At 47.6% G+C, this 17,522-nt stretch overlaps 1 protein-coding gene across 1 annotated transcript in view; it reads right to left on the bottom strand.

Annotated features, from left to right (window-relative positions):
- SH2D4B (SH2 domain containing 4B) overlaps nt 1–15,865 on the bottom strand; it is a 99,923-nt gene extending 84,058 nt beyond the window's left edge. The window contains exon 1 of the mRNA XM_027596459.2: nt 15,682–15,865. Coding sequence (XP_027452260.1) covers nt 15,682–15,865 — 184 coding nt within the window. The remainder of the gene's footprint in view (nt 1–15,681) is intronic.
- Between the last annotated feature and the right edge of the window lie 1,657 nt (nt 15,866–17,522).

The raw sequence follows: 17,522 nt of genomic DNA, 5'->3' as shown, positions 1-17,522 counted from the left end.
ACCTATTCTCCTGAAACTGTTCCAAAAAATAGAAATGGAAGGAGAACTTCCAAACTCATTTTATGAGGCCACCATTACCTTGATCCCAAAACCAGACAAAGGCCCCATCAAAAAGGAGAATTACAGACCAATATCCTTGATGAACATGGATGCAAAAATTCTCACCAAAATCCTAGCCAATAGGGTCCAACAGTACATTAAAAGGATTATTCACCATGACCAAGTGGGATTTATCCCTGGGCTGCAAGCCTGGTTCAACATCCTCAAATTAATGAACATAATACAATACATTAACAAAAGAAAGAACAAGAATCATATGATCCTCTCAATAGATGCAGAAAAAGCATTTGACAAAGTACCGCATCCTTTCTTGATCAAAACTCTTCAGAGTATAGGGATAGAGGGTACATACCTCAGTATCATAAAAGCCATCTATGAAAAACCTACAGCGAATATCATTCTCAATGAGGAAAAGCTGAGAGCTTTTCCCTTAAGGTCAGGAATGCGGCAGGGATGTCCACTCTCACCACTGCTATTCAACATAGTATTAGAAGTCCTGGCCACAGCAATCAGACAACAAAAAGAAATCAAAGGCATCCAAATCGGCAAAGAGGAAGTCAAACTCTCACTCTTTGCAGATGATATGATACTGTATGTGGAAAACCCAAAAGACTGCACCCCAAAACTGCTAGAACTCATACAGGAATTCAGTAAAGTAGCAGGATATAAAATCAGTGCACAGAAATCAGTGGCATTCCTATACACCAACAAGACAGAAGCGAGACAAATTAAGGAGTCAATCCCATTTACAATTGCACCCAAAATCATAAGATACCTAGGAATAAATTTAACCAAGGAGGCAAAGGATCTGTACTCAGAAAACTATAAAATACTCAGAAAAGAAATTGAAGAAGACATAAAGAAATGGAAAAACGTTCCGTGCTCATGGATTGGGAGAACAAACATTGTGAAGATGTCAATGCTACCTAGAGCAATCTACACATTCAATGCAATCCCCATCAAAATACCATCCACTTTTTTCAAAGAAATGGAACAAAGAATCCTAAAATATTTATGGAACCAGAAGAGACCCCAAATAGGCAGAGGAATATTGAAAAAGAAAAGCAAAGCCGGTGGCATCACAATTCCGGACTTCCAGCTCTATTACAAAGCTGTCATCATCAAGACAGTATGGTACTGGCACAAAAACAGACACATAGATCAATGGAACAGAATCGAGAGCCCAGAAATGGACCCTCAACTCTATGGTCAACTCATCTTTGACAAAGCAGGAAAGAATGTCCAATGGAAAAAAGACAGTCTCTTCAACAAATGGTGTTGGGAAAATTGGACAGCCACATGCAGAAGAATGAAACTGGACCATTTCCTTACACCACACACAAAAATAGACTCCAAATGGTTGAAAGACCTAAACGTGAGACAGGAGTCCATCAAAATCCTAAAGGAGAACACAGGCAGCAACCTCTTCGACCTCAGCCACAGCAACTTCTTCCTAGAAACATCACCAAAGGCAAGGGAAGCAAGGGCAAAAATGAACTACTGGGATTCATCAAGATAAAAAGCTTTTGCACAGCAAAAGAAACAGTCCACAAAACCAAAAGACAACCGACAGAATGGGAGAAAATATTTGGAAATGACATAACAGATAAAGGGCTAGTATCCAAAATCTATAAAGAACTTATCAAACTCAACACCCAAAGAACAAATAATCCAATCAAGAAGTGGGCAGAAGACATGAACAGACATTTTTCCAAAGAAGACATCCAAATGGCCAACAGACACATGAAAAAGTGCTCAACATCGCTCGGCATCAGGGAGATCCAAATCAAAACCTCCATGAGATACCACCTCACACCAGTCAGAATGGCTAAAATTAACAAGTCAGGAAACGACAGATGTTGGCGGGGATGCAGAGAAAGGGGAACCCTCCTACACTGTTGATGGGAATGCAAGCTGGTGCAGCCCCTCTGGAAAACAGTATGGAGGTTCCTCAAACAGTTGAAAATAGAACTACCATACGATCCAGCAATTGCACTACTGCGTATTTACCCCAAAGATACAAATGTAGGGATCCGAAGGGGTACGTGCACCCCAATGTTTATAGCAGCAATGTCCACAATAGCCAAACTGTGGAAAGAGTCAAGATGTCCATCAACAGATGAATGGATAAGGAAGATGTGGTATATAAACCAAATGGAATATTATGCAGCCATCAAAAGGAATGAGATCTTGCCATTTGCAACGACATGGATGGAACTAGAGGGTATTATGCTGAGTGAAATAAGTCAATCAGAGAAAGACATGTATCATATGACCTCACTGATAATGAGGAATTCTTAATCTCAGGAAACAAACTGAGGGTTACTGGAGTGGTGGGGGGTGGGAGGGAGGGGGTGGCTGGGTGATAGACACTGGGGAGGGTATGTGCTATGGTGAGCGCTGTGAAGTGTGCAAGACTGTTGAATCACAGATCTGTACCTCTGAAACAAATAATGCAATATAGGTTAAGAAAAAAAAAGAAGAAGATAGCAGGAGGGGAAGAATGAAGGGGAGTAAGTTGGAGGGGGAGACGAACCATGAGAGACGATGGACTCTGAAGAACAAACTGAGGGTTCTAGAGGGGAGGAGGGTGGGGGGATGGGTTAGCCTGGTGATGAGTATTAAAGAGGGCACATTCTGCGTGGAGCTCTGGGTGTTATGCACAAACAATGAATCATGGAATACTACATCAAAAGCTAATGATGTAATGTATGGTGATTAACATAACAATAAAAAAAATTTTAAGAAAAAAATCACTCCTGGTAATTCATAAGATAAGTAGAGGAAAAAATCAGTTAGGGTATAAGAGGTCGTTAAACAACACTGTCAACCAACTTAACCTAATTGACATTTATAGAACACTTCACACTGCAGCAGAACTCTTTCAAGTGCACACAGAACGTTCACCAAAGATAGATCATATTCTCGGCCATTAAAAAAAAAAGAACAAATTTAAAAGTTTGAAATCATCTATGGTATAACACTGACCACAGTGGAATCAATCTAGAAATCAATGACAGAAGGATGTCCGGAAAAAATCCCTTCAAGTATTCAGAAATAAAACAATACAATTCTAAACAACTCATGGATAAAAGAAGAAATCTCAAGGTGAATTAGAAATTTTTTTAATTGAAGAAAGATGAAAATACAACATGTAAAACCCATGGATGTTATTAAGCAGTGCTATAAGAGAAATGTAGAATGCTTATATTTTTTTAAAAGAGAAGCATCTCGAATCAGTGGTCTAAGCTTCCACATTATGAAACTAGAAAATAAAGAACAAATTAAATCCAAAAATAAAAAAAGAAATAATAGAGATTACAGAAGTCAAGAAAACAAAAACAGAAAAAAGTCCGTGAAATAAAAATTGGTTCTTTGAAACCACTAGTAAAATTAATAAATTTTTTCACCAGACTGACTGATCAAAATAGCAAGAAAAGACACAACTTACCAATATCAGGCATGAAAGAGGGTCCTTCGCTGCAGATCCCACAGACACAGGAATTTACAAAGAACTTAATGCCAATAATCTGGTAATTTAGATTAAATAAACAAATTCTTTGAAAGACATACCAAAGTTCACTCCAGAAGAAATACACAACCTGCGTAGCTTTGTGTCCATTAAAGAATTTGAATTTGTACTTTAAAATCTGCCCACAACAAAAGCGTGGGCCCAGGAGACATTACTGGTGAATTCTACCAGATATTTAAGGAAGAAATAAACCAATTCTACACAAATGCTTCCAGAAAATCAAGAGAAGAGAGTATTTTCCAACTCATTTTTATGAGGTCAATATTATCTTGATATTAAACTAAAGACATCTCAAGAAAACTATAGACTAATATCCCTCACAAACACAGATTTTAAAAATTTTTAATAAAGTATTAGCAAACTGAATTCAGAAATATATAAAAAGGATAATGTATCATTACCATACAGGGTTTATCCCAGGAATTCAAGGTTGATTCAAATTCAAAAATCAATCAAAGTAATTTGTCATATGATCAGACTAAAAAAGAAACAACTATAATCAACTCAACAGATGCAAACAAAACTTTTGAAATATCCAATGTCCATTCCTAATAAAAATTCTCAGCAAAACAGTAATAATGGAGAAGTTCCTCACCCTGATAAAATACGTCTAGGAAAAATCTTTGGTTAGCATTATGGTTAATGACCAAAGATTGAGATTTCACCCCTAAGATTGGGAACAAGACAAGGTTGTCTGCTCTCACCACATTTATTCAACATTGTACTGAAGATCCTAACCAGTGCAATAGGCAAGAAAAAGAAATTTACAATGTACACGTATTGGAAAGGAAGAAATAAAATGCTCTCTATTTGCATATTGTATGATCACCATGTATAAAATCTTAAAGAATCTACCAAAAAGACTATTTGAACTAATAAGTGATTTTAGGAAAGTTGCAGAAAACAAGGTAATCAAAACACAAAAATAAATTATATTTCTATATTTTATCAGCAAACAGGTAAAAATTAAAATTTAAAAAACCATTTACAATAGCATTGAAAAACATGAAATAGAATAGAAATAGAAAATAGAAAAACATGAAATAGAGATAAATTTAACAAAAGGTGTTCTCTAATCCATAAAACATTGTTGAGAGAAATAGAAGACCTAAATAAATGGAACATCATACCTTTTTCATGGATTGGAAAACTCAACTGTATCAATATGTCAACTCACCCCAAATTGGTCTACAGGTTCAATGCAATCTCAAATTCCTAGCAAGATTTTTATAGAAATTGACAAGCTGATTCTAAAATCTCTGTGGAGAAGCAGAAGTCCTAGATTAGCCAAAACAATGCTGGAAGAGAACAAAGTGTGACTCAGACAATTCAGCTTCAAGATTTTCTACGAAGCTATAGTTTTAAGATTTATTATGAAGCTACAGGCAGTGTGGTATTCGTGTAAGGGTAGGTATATGCATCAGTGAAAAAGAACAATGAAACAGAACAGAGTCCAGAAATAGACCCACACATATATGGTTAAATGCTTTTCAACAAGAGTGCCACAGTAATTCAATGGAGAAAGGATATTTTTCTCCAGCAAACAGAATCTGGACCCTTACTTTACCTCATGTATGTGTCCATGTTCTACCTGTCAACGAGTGGGAAAGGTAATAGCATCCCCCTTTATCTTACAGTTTCTCTCCAAATAGAAAGGGTGTGCCAGAGATAGGATGACCAAGAGTCCCAGTTTGCCTGGAACTGAGGAGATTCCCAAGGTGCAGAAAGTTCACTTTGGGTTGACCAAGACAAGAAGGTTTACCCTAAGCAGATATATTACCAGTTTACCCATCACATCCAACTGCCCTTTTAGTTCTGCCTTCCATAGCTCATAACTCTGAAAATCAGCAGCCTTACCTTCTCCATGACCCCAGCTCCTTTGCTCATAGAGGTGAACCAATCAGCTGGGCCAATCAGACACCCACTGAATGGAATCTAAACTGAGGGACAAAAAGGGTGGGGTGATAACGGATCTTGGAAATGGAAGGCCACCCAGATTCGGATCTGGGGCAGTATTAGCAGGGCTATGTCTGCAGATGACTAGCACTGGGAGCTGGCCTGAAGGAGCAAGTGTGCCTAGAGAAACACCAACAGGAAACCAGGAGAACAATCTCTGGCTGTGACTCTCTGATTCCAGATTATACTTGCCCTTCTTGGATTCTGGGAGGTAGCTTGGAAGAATCCTCCTTTACCCGGCACGTCCTTACCAAAGTGTCTGGCCACCCCAGCCAGATAGAGGACTTCTAGCATCTCTCCCAGTAGATGCACACAGTAGGTGCTTACTCCCTGTGAGTAGAATCAGTTATGAACTGTGATGGTCAATTTTATATGTCAACATGACTAGGCCATGTGCCCAGTTGTTCAGTCAAATACTAGTCTAGATGTTGCTGTGAAGATGTTTTGTAGATGTGATTATCATTTACAGTCGGTAGACTTCAGTAAAGCAGATTACTCTCCATAATGTGGGTGGGCCTCACCCAATCAGTTAAAAGACTTAAGAGTCTCCCCAAGAAGAAGGAATTCTGCCTCAAGACTGGAACAGAAATCCTGCCTGAGTTTCCAGCCTGCAGGTGTGCCCTACAGATTACAGACTTGCCAGTCCCCATGATCATGTGAGCCAATTCCTTAAAATAAATATAGACAGACAGACAGACAGATAGCTATCTCCTAAGGGGAGGGCCACTTCTGATGAAATGGTGCCTTTCAACAATCCTGCAGGGAAGTGGCTGCCCCAATGGCTGGTGTGTTCTCTTAATATAAGTGCTTTTTGTTCTAAGTTGTGAACTTTAATTTTCTGGGAAAAACAAACAAACAGAAAAGAACTCCTCTAGGTGAGAAATGTGCTCTTGCTCATGTTTATCAGATACTTAAACATACCAGGCTCGACTGGGAGCATCTCGTTTAATCTTGCCCGCAGATCTGGGAGAGAGGTCCTATTGCCATCATCCCCAATGTACACAAAAAGAAACTGAGGCTCAGGAAGCCTTGAGCAATTTGCTAAGTTCAAATTAATACATAGAAGACACCTACAGCTAGGGAGTGGTCAGAGCCAAAACTTGAACCCAGGGCCCTCGGACCAATCACTGCATAAGCCACCACTGGGGCAAACAATGTGAAGCTTGGCACGGTATGGCCATAAGGTACACAGTCAACAAGGCCAGGCTGTTTTATGTTGTATTCAGAACTGTCCTTGCTGTGGGTCAGCGACAGACTTGGGGTCAGCTCACACTAAACCACCCTCCCCCAACACTTGCTTTAACCTTGTGAATGTAAAATGGCTCCTCACCTGGCTCCCCACGCTCCATGCCACATCCTCTCAGAAGGCTTGCCCTTTCCTGGGAAAATAAGGGACAAATCTGAAATCTGCCACCAAGACCATAATGCCCCATGTATGTTGGGACTTGGTGTCATTATCACTGGGAAATCCGCAATACTCCACCTTCGACCTCACCTCCCCTCAGTTCAGGCACAGCCCAATCAAAGTACCAGTGAGATCTCTGGACCCCAGTGTCACTGGTGTTAGCCCAGTATGTTTATCTGGAACAACATCTGAGGCACAAAATAACTTAATCTGTAAAATGAAGGGGTACATATGTACCGGGGACATGGACCGACTTCCTAAATCTTTAGCATCTCACAGAGTCTGACTGTGAGAACCCAACTGTGGTGGCCAGAAAATGAACATATCAGTGAAATGATAGGATAAAAATAAATGACCCCAGGGGCGACTGGGTGGCTCAGTCGGCTAAGCATCCGACTCTTGGTTTCGGCTTGGGTCGTGATCTCAGGGTTGTGAGGTTGAGCCCCACAGAGGGCTCCAGACTCAGCAGGGAGTCTGCTTTGAGATTCTCTCTCCTCTCCCTCTCCCTCTGCCCCTCCCCCCAAAATAAATAAATCTTTAAACATAAATAAATTAAATAAAATAAATGCCCCTGAAGCCTAAATTCATGTAATTTTGCAAGAACATGGGAGAAGTCGGTGTGAAAATGCTCCCCACCAAAGAATTTAGACCCAGCAGTCAAATGCAAAATCTGGTTCCAAATGGGAAAACCCTAAGAAGCATTGCTAATTTTTACGTGAGAAAACCCTGGAAAGCAGTAATGCCAGCCACTCGGAGAGATGAGCTGAGGGACAGGCACCCATCTGCAACCTATTACTTCAACACACCCTGAGCCAGAGCTGAGACCTGGGGTCGGGTTACAGGGAGTCAGGAGATAACCAGCTGGTGGCCTTTCTCAGAAACTGCCCCCTGCTGACCTCCAACCTGGAATGGCAAGCAGGGAGGTGGAGAGGGGAGAAGCAGGGAAGTGGCAGGCATGGTCACCCCTGTGGCAAGGGGGCAGAAATTAAACCTGAGCACAGCTCACCAGGCATCCCCCTTGCAATAGCAATGAGAAGGGCTTTCCTCCATCCAGAGCTGAGCAAAACTCATCCGCCCAAAGTCCTTGAGCTTTGGCAGCAGTGAGGAGAGGACAGGGTACTACCCAGAAAGTCAAGTTCTCGGCTGGGCCACTGACCCCTAGCCAGCTTGTGTGCCTCCAGGCACCGGCCTTTGCTACCTGTCCAATCCCAGTGGGCCCAGGCTCTTCGGGAACCTGCAGGAATACTGGAAAAAGACAAGCACTCTGCCCCTCTTTCTATGTCCCCCTCGGCTGCGTAGGAGAGAATATCTCTTTGTCTGGATCATCATCAACATGACTACCCTCAAACTTCTTTGACATTTGCCTATCTTCCTGTTATAATTTGCCCTGTTGTGATTTACTAGTGATGCTGGGCTTTTCACTTTCAAAAGTGCTGGCACCGGACATGGGGAGCCATGGACCCCGGCGCCCTTGGCCAGGCGGAGCTGCCTCTTCACTGGGGCACCATACCGCTGGGCTTAGGGAAGGCAGGGAGTAAAAGGGGCCAAGGCGGTGGGCTGCAAAAGAACCAGCCGCCCCCACAGCCAGTGCTATGCAGGCAGCATGGGCTTGGAACTTGGCACAGTGGCTCCTACATCCTCACTACCACTCCGAAATCCCTCCCCCATTGCAGATGAAGGAAGGGAGCTGCAAGGAAGCAGAGTGACATCACCCCCAGGAGCTCATTGGCCAGCACAGCCATCCCACCCTGCTGTCTGCCACGTAGGGGCAGAACATGATGCTAGCAAACCAGAAAGTAGGGCCCCAAAGTCAAGTCCACAAAGCTGGGTAGAGCACTTACTGGTGGAAGGCTCACGTTGGGTCTCACAGTCCAGGCAGGTGGAACAGGGGGTCTGGCCCCAGCCCCCATCTCTATGCCCCAAAGTACCAGCAAAACGCATAAAACACACACACACACACACACACACACACACACACACACACACACACACACACACGGCTCTCAGAGACCACTCGCCTTTATTCCAGTGCCTTGCCCAGGACTAGGCCCCACACCCAGCCACACAGTCACAAACAGGGTGGTCCCAGGCCACACAATGCCGTGCCTCCAACAACCTGCAGATCACAGCAATTCCCCATAGATTAGTCCTGCACTCCCTGTATCACATCTTTGCCCAATCCATAGGAAAGGTGTTTATCAGAGTAGACTTTTAGTGAAATAACTGAATTTCCTCCCAATTTATCCTAAAAAATAAGCCACACAAGGAGTGATTTGACAGACACAAGTAAGACCCCCTTATGGCTGAGGCTCCGGAAAAACTGAGGTTGGCCAGGCCATGAGGAGGCTGGCCCCCCAGCCGCCCCAGGTCTAGTGGGGGAGCTCTCAGGAAGAGGCTGAGCCAGTCCCCAGATGATCTGCCACCAGAGTCGGGGGGAAGAGGGAGGAGAGGAATAGAACTTGGCTCTTAAGTGCCCCTCACGCAGCAGGAGCTTTTCCCACTTGCTGAAGAAGCTTTATGAATCCTCCCAATGACTGTTGAGAAAGGGTGGTTATTCCCATTGCACAGGTGACTTTCAAAGGTCAAAACGGAACCAAGATGAACATCAGGAGACCTGGTTCCATTCCACCATGCTAGAGGCATTTTGAAAATAGCATCGACCCAACCAAAGGGTGAAGAATTGATCGCTCACTGTTATTTCCCATCCCTGAGCCCCTCAGAAAATGAGCTAATAGAGTATCCCTTTGGGTGTGAAAATCTAGAAGAATGAACGTGGTCTGCCTGTCCCCAAATATACCCCAAGAGCTGCAGGCACCTATCTCCAAGTCATGGGTGCTGAACACCTCTCTGGGCTCAGGTAGACAGCCCTGTGTCACCACAGATACACTTCTCATGATGTTCTTCTTGCCTGACTTCCGGGTTCCCATTAGGAAGCTGGTTGCTCCCTCACTGCTCTTCTGCTACCGTAACTGACCCCTCAGACCCACACTCAGCCCCAATTTACCAGCCAGGCACCCCCTAAAATAAGTTTTTAAAACAGCATATGCTCTTTAATATGGCACCAAAAAGCTGGAAGAAAAAAAAGGTTGAGGCAAATATACATTAAGAAGGGGCACCTGGGTGGCTCAGTTGGTTAAGTGTCTGTCTGCCTTCCACTCCGATCATGATCCTGGGGTCCTGGGATCAAGCCCCAGGTCGGGGTCCCTGCTCAGAGGGGAGTCGGCTTCTCCCTCCCCTCCCTGCTTGTGCTCTCTCTCTCAAATAAATAAATAAAATCTTTAAATATATATATATGTGTGCGTGTGTGTATATATATATATATATATATATACTAAGAAGATGTAAGGGAGGGACACCTGGTGGCTCAGTGGATTAAACATCTGCCTTCGGTGTGGGTCATGGTCTCGGGGTCCTGGGATCAAGCCTTGCACGGAGCCTGCATCAGGCTCTGCGTTCAGTGGCGAGTCTTGTTTCTCCCTCTCCTTTTTCCCTCTTTCAAATAAATAAATATGTTTTTTTAAAAAGACGCATGGGGGAAAACGTTGTATTGGTCAAACTCACATCCAAGTCAAAAATCCGAAAACGAGGAAGGAAGCTGAAATGAGGTATAAGTCTGAGTGAAAAGGTGACAGAATCGCTGTGACTTATATGTTGTTATACGTTGTAGTTCAGCTTCTATAACCCATCTACCAACACAACTATATTGGGCCTTTGATACTTTCGATGCAGATTTTCAGGGTCTAGAGGAGGGGTCATGCTGCAGAGCGCACAACCATTCACTCAGTAGAAACCCTTTACTACTCGTCCCTTCCCCTTCGGGCCAGCTCCTGTGACACAGCACGTGTGTGCAAGCTGCGCACCCACGCCCACGCCCCTACCCCCACCCCGCATCCAGACATCCAGATGCTGGCACAGAAGCCAGCGATTGCTCCCCGCTCCAGGCCTCGCAGCACTTTCAGGCTAATGGAGGAGACAGACAACAAACAAGCAAACAGATACATTAAAAAAAAAAAAAAAAAAGGCAGCAAATCCATAGAGAACACAGACCGGCGCGGTTGCCAAGGTCTGAGGGTGAGGGGGGGGGGGCGGGCGGGGGGAGGGATGGGGAGTGAGTGATTAATGGGTAAAATGTTTCCCTTCTGGGCCGAAAATGTTCTGGAACTAGATGATGGTGGTAGTTGCAACACTTTTTTTTTTTTTTTTTTTTAAGCGAGAGCGCGCCCGCGAGCTGGGGAGGGGCAGAGGGAGAAAGAGAACGTCAAGCCGATTGGAGCTGAGTACGAGCTGGAGTCCTACATGGGGCTGGGTCTCAAGACCCTGAGATCATGACCTGAGCAGAAACCAAGAGTCGGACACTTTACCGACTGAGCCACCCAGGTACCCCCTGCACAACATTTTGAATGTACTGTCACTGAAATGAACACTGTAAAGTGGCTAAAATGGTAAATTTTATGTTGTGTGTATCTCACCACAATTTTGTTGAAAAGATACTTGTGGTCATGGAAGGTTCTGTAAGGAAAGTTCAGCAGGGTATGGTAAGAGAGAGATGGGGACGGGACCCGTGGAGAGTGGGCGGTCAGGGAAGAACTCAGCCCTGTGAGGATCTGGGGAGAGAGCATTCCCCGCAGAGGGACACAAATGGGTGGAGAGTAGGTTGGAGAGGGGACACAGGCCAACAAGAAGCATCTTATCTCCTCTGAAGACAGTGGAAGCCACTGAGGCAGGGAGATGAAGGAGCTAATCGGCACGTTACAAAGTTTCTTTGGCTGCTGTGTGAAAAAAGGGTTGCAGGGAGTGAGCATGAGGCAGAGGACAGGGCCACACTAGGAAAGTCTGCAGGCAAGTACAGGCATGGCTGGTGATCAAGGTCAACCCTTCCTTGCGAGGGCGGGGAGGGAGGACGCTGAGGCTAGGAGGGCCCCTGGCCCAACAGGCAAGATTGCCATGGTTACTGGATGGTTCCCAGGACACACAGAGAAGGCAGATGCCCCATGAAAAGGAACATGTCACACAGCCGTCATTGGGGCATGGACCGGGCCCACCTGTGGCACCTAAGCCAGGCCAGATATGCAGCAGGAGGGGCTGAATTCTGAGTCACCTGAGAGGATGCTAAGGAGCGCGTCTTAGGGCTGCTTCTGGTCACTGCCCAGGCTAAGCCAACAGAGAGAGGTGGGCCTTGGATGATCCCAGCTGTGGGGGGTGGAGGCAGAGGGGGCCGGAGCCCAGCTGGACTTGAGCACTCCCCAGGCTGGAACTAAGGGGCAGGCTGGCGAGCCTACACAGGAAGATGCAGGCATTCTGGCACGGAGCCGGCCATGTGGCTGAGAGGAGCCACATCCGTGAGTGTGCAGACTTGGTTCACCAGCTGGCCGGTGTTGGCCAGGAAGGAGGGTGGGGAAAGATGTCTGGCTCCCAGGCAGAGGACGTCCAGATGGATACAGAGGTGGTCATGGAGGAACCACTTTAACACTGACAGAAATTGTGGGTCATAGCAGAACGGACGGGTCCAGGTGGGGAAGCTTCCTGGGGCTGGCGGCAGGGTGAACATGTCTCCTGAGTCCTCGTCCCAGACAACACCTAGGTCTACCCTCAAGAAACAGGGATGACTGAGCAAGCACTGAAGGGCGAGAGGTTGTGAGGCTCCACAGCTCCTGACGTGTGGTGTGGGGTTTGTGGAGAAAGGACACTTAACCAGGGAAGAGAGTGTGAAGGTCATGGTCATGTTGGAGGGGCTTGGCTTCAATCTAACAGGAACACAATGTTAGAGTATGCCTTCCCAGAGCCTCAACATAACAGCACCAATTCTTGTCAGACATTGAATCATAGAAATGTGACAAAACAGCAAGCATGATGGTAGATGGGAAAACACAGCTGAGAGTCTGTATCTTCCACAGCAGGGTAGGACATCAGAAGGTGCTCACCAAAGCATAAGGTGAAAACAAAATAGACATGCCCGCGTGGTCAGAGGAGTGATGCGTGCCCAGCCAAGACCATCATCTTTACCCCAGCTCATTTCTGCGTAGACCCCAAAGGTGTGTTCAAGGATCCATAAAGCCCCTGAGTTGCTGTAAACTAGAATGATCCGTATCACCAATGTTCACTACTACCCTCTCCAGGAACGACTGGATAGCAGGAAAGTTCTCACAGACAAGGCACACCTTGCCCTGCCCCGTCCTACAGGGGCCCTCGGAACCACAAGGTCAGATCTGCTAGGAGCTGGGAAATGTCCCCAGAAAAGAGACAGTGGGAGAGAGGCTTTAAGGGACAAGACAGGACAGGGGAATGGGCAGGAGGAGGCAAAGCATCATTCCAGGCTCACCAGGACTGAGTAAGTTGTGCTCGGGGACCCCAAGGGGCTGGCACACACCTCAGCAAAGCATAGCAGATCTTCCTTCCAGACAGAGTGGGAATGGGATGGGGGTGGCGAAGGCAAGGAAGAGAGAGGATCCAGCCAGTAGAGTATGCCCCCACTTACTCCTGCCCTGAGCCACCATGCAGCTGCTATGCGCCAGGCCCTGCTGCTGGCACTCCAGTCGGCTGTGGCCCCTGTGATCTGTCTACCCAGTCTCAAGGGCCAAAGCTCTGTCCAGTTCACCAAAGTCTGCACTTAGCAATGTTGCGCACGGGAAGGAATAAGTGAAGAAATGAACAAGTGAATGCACGCACAGATCATTTGTGGAATTCAAGTCTGAGTTCAGAAGCGAATGAATAGAAAAACATTAGTCACCAGATCTAAGGTCAAAGTCATGAGCTGTGCTTCCCGACTCCACTTCTTAGCATTTAGGTGACTTTAGGTGGATTGAGTCACTTCGTGGCCCATGGCTTCTCGTCTGAAACAGGGTCTCAGCATACGGTGCATCCCAGACCCTGCAGCAAAAGCTCTGCTAAGCCAGACACCCCCTCCAAAGGCTTCCCATGGTCCACCCAGACGTTTCCACAGGCCGGGCTGAAGCCAAGAGCTGAGATTTGAACGAGATCCTGACCTGAAATGCACACATTCCTCAGTGTGTTTCCTCTCTTCCATTCTTTATAAATCAGAAAATTAATTACCCGGAAAAGAATCTTCTGCATCAGAAACCCAAATGAGTTTAATGTATAATTTACACATGAAAATGTAGACGTCAATGTGTGACAAATTGCCATAAAAATGTTTTTGCCGTTAAATTTTTGGGCATCTGTCTTCCTCCCAGAAAAGCCACCATACAGACGGTGTGAGGCCCCAGGGCGGAGGTCAGGCAGGGCTGGAAAGGCAGCCTGTCATTTTCACCAACTAGGGAGGCCCCAGCCTGGACACCAGCCACACCCAGCCAAGTCAGAGCTCTCCCCCTTGGGGTCCTGTTGTGGGTCTCATTCAAAACACAGATTTAACCGTGTGCCAGCTCTGTGCTAGACCAAAGGATGGAAGACAGGATGGAGTATGGTCTCATGCTCCAATGGCTCTGAGACCCCTGGGAGAGCCAGGCAAGCAGATGATAAATGATAGTGGGGGGGGGGAGAGGCAAGGAAGAGAGAGGATCCAGCCAGTAGAGCATGTCCCCACTTACTCCTGCCCCCAGAGGGGGGCACTACATGCCAAGCACCTGTAGAGGAGTGAGTTCTTCCCTGCACCAGGAGCACCCACCAAAGACTCCAGGGGGCAGGGACTAGTCCTGGGGGAGTTTGTCAGGGGGAGGAGGCAAGGGGACATTCCCCATAGGAAGAACCACTCGTGCTAAGACAGAGGCTAGGTACAGCAAGCATGTCCAGATGGGTGTGAGTGTGGCCAGGACGGTCCAGCGGGGAGCCTGGAGGGGGAAAGGAGCTAGGTCACCAGGGGGCCTGCATGCCCAGTCCAGACATAGGGCTTTGTCCTGGATTGAAACTTTAAAGAGATCAAGTCTATACTTCACTCTGCTGAACCATATGGAGGCCAAGAGGAGGGTTGTTGGGGGGAATGAATGAGGGAGAAGATTAATGGACTGCATACTGTCAAGTGCAGGAGCCACAGAAAGTACCATCCCTCGCAGGACCCGGAGTCCTCCAGCAGGTCCTGACTACTTCAGCGTTATCTTCATCCCGGGCGCATCAGCCAGCGGGCCCAGGACTGCATATAAACCACCCGAAACGTAAAACACGGGCCGGACCCCTGCTTTTTCTCTGCACCTGCTACTGCCATTAAGGGCTTGTCATTCTCTGTGCAGGACATTCCCTGACACCCTCTCTCCAGATGCCTGGCAAGGCTCCAGCCACAGCCCCAGGCTTCCTTTCACACGCAAATTGAGAGGAGCAGCAGGGTGCTCTGTGCTGACCCTAGCTGAGAACCACTGTGCTGGCACGCACAAGGGAGGGAGGAACTGCATGTCCTCCTTACACGCTGGCCCTCCATCCTAGAACCACTGGTGAAGGTCAAGAATACGCCCTCTCCCTCACCAAGGGATCATCACCTGTGTTGGAGCCCAATCGGAGATCCCAACGGAGTCTTCCCAGAATTTGGGTCTCCCACAAGGCCAAGCGAGTCCCCCCATTCCCTCACCCCATCAGGAGCCCCCTCTGCTGCCTTGGAGCCTCACAGACCTGATCAAAACATAGAGGCCAGGCTAGTGGGGCCAGACCCTCCCAGAACAAGGGTTTCGAGTCCCCAGCCCTCATCACACTTGGGCTCCTTTTAAAGAAGACAGCCTGGCATCAATAACTTTTCTACCTCCTGGGAGCCCAGGGGCCAACCCCTTGGTGACTCCCAGCCACATACCTTGCTTGACTTTCGGGGGCCTGAGGCCCTCTGCCTGGGCCACGACCTCCCAAGCCTCGCGCTCCCTCCAGCGCCTCAGCTGCTCCTCTCGCATTTTGTAGAAGAGAATGTGCTTCTGCACATCACTGAGCTCGGCGAGGAGTTCGGGGTCGATGTACATGTCGTGCAGGATCTGCTGCAGCATGATGTCAGCTGGGGTGCACCCACCAGAAGGGCAGCCAGCCAAGAAGCCCTGCCAGATGGGACACCCTGGGCTACTCCTCACCCCCGGCTCCTCACTGCAGCATCACTTGGGGTGTCCCTTTGTGTAGCATCGTCACGCTGCCTCAGCACCCAGCCAGGGACAAACGCATCTCCTCTGCCCAGGACAGCAACAGGGACCAGGCAGCAGGAAGCAAAGAGGCAGCTGGGCCCCGGCAAGGGGTGGGGGGCAGGCATCAGGAGCAATCTAGTCCTTCTGTTGGGTCACCAACTGCCACATCCCAGCAGCGCCTGTGTCCTGGCCTCCCCTGGGGTTCAAGGACAATGGGGAGGATCAAAGCCTCCAGCTCTGCAGGGCAATGTGCGGACCCGACCCTGCCTGGGCCGACAGGTGTCAAGTGATCTGTTAGTGGAAGGTAACGATGACACCAGCCGTATCGATGACACTGCCCGGGCCAGCCAGGAACTGATCTCTCCTCCGCAGGTAAGAGGAGGAAAAGGCAGTTCTGCCTACGCATTCCATGAGTTCTGAGCCAACTTCAAACTGGCCAGAGGAGCCAGCCAGCAGTCCCTAGGCTCCTCAGCCTCTCCCTCTACCTGCTCCCATCTTGCCAGCCTTCTTCTTTTCCAGGACATTTGGCATCCTGAGGTAATGCTTTTAAAACTCTGCCTCTCACTGTGTTAGCGCCCAGAAAGGAAACACGATAGAATGAGTAGGGACCAGGAAGGGGCATTACCATGGATGGAATTCAAGGACACACAGGTGGCCGACTTCCTCTCTCCATTCCCTATCCTGAGCTCCGAAAGCCGAGCATGTCCTGACGGATTAATCCTCCAGGGCTCAGTTTTGGTTGTTGCAGTTGATTTTTTTGTGGTGGTTGTTTGCAGGTGTCTGGAGATCACCAAGCAGAATGATATGGTTTCTCTGTGCCCTGAATCAGAAGCACCTGGGACAGAGTGGGATGCTGCTCTCAGGTGGATAGGACCAGGCCAACAGGTGCTCACAGCTACTCACAGCTGCCCCTGTATTCCCACAAGGCAACTGGGCTCCAGAAGGTAAGTAACCTGCCTATTGCTACCCAATCCCTAAGTTGCCACCTTGCGACTCTACTTTCAAATCCGACATCCACTGGCAACTGTGAATCTTTTGATGGTTTAAAACTGTAACCCGACCAGGAGAAAAACAACAGCGGGTGCGGGTCTGGCACTGTGGTGTGGTAGGATTGGTGATTTCATGTCCCCTTCCCTCCCCATGAGGGCCAAAGGTGGATCAGACACCCGAGGGTGATGGGCCACAGGTGTGATTGGGTTCTCTTCTCCAGCTGCTGGGTTAGCACACAACAGGAGAATAATGAAGCTGTTGGGATGAGTGTCAAGCCACAGGGTCAAAAACAAGTGTGGAGGGCCAGGCTGCCCCTCGCCTAGGCCTAGCTGGCTTGCTGCCCCGCGACCCAGACCTTGCAGCCTCCACACTGAGGCTCGACCATCCGGAGCCGCGGCCCCGGACTCGCCACGCCCTTCTCTTCTCTGTCCTCCCAGCTCAGACATTCCAGTGACTCCCCTACTTGTGTGCCGGTTCCCGGTTTCTTACAGCGAGGGCTTCCCTTGCCTCCGGCACAGCTCTCCGCGCCCTAACTGGG

This window comes from Zalophus californianus, chromosome 15 (assembly GCF_009762305.2).
Source record: "Zalophus californianus isolate mZalCal1 chromosome 15, mZalCal1.pri.v2, whole genome shotgun sequence".
Classification (NCBI taxonomy): Eukaryota; Metazoa; Chordata; class Mammalia; order Carnivora; family Otariidae; genus Zalophus; species Zalophus californianus.
The sequence above is the reverse complement of the archived record's forward strand: the minus strand, read 5'-3'. Positions and strand labels throughout refer to the sequence as shown.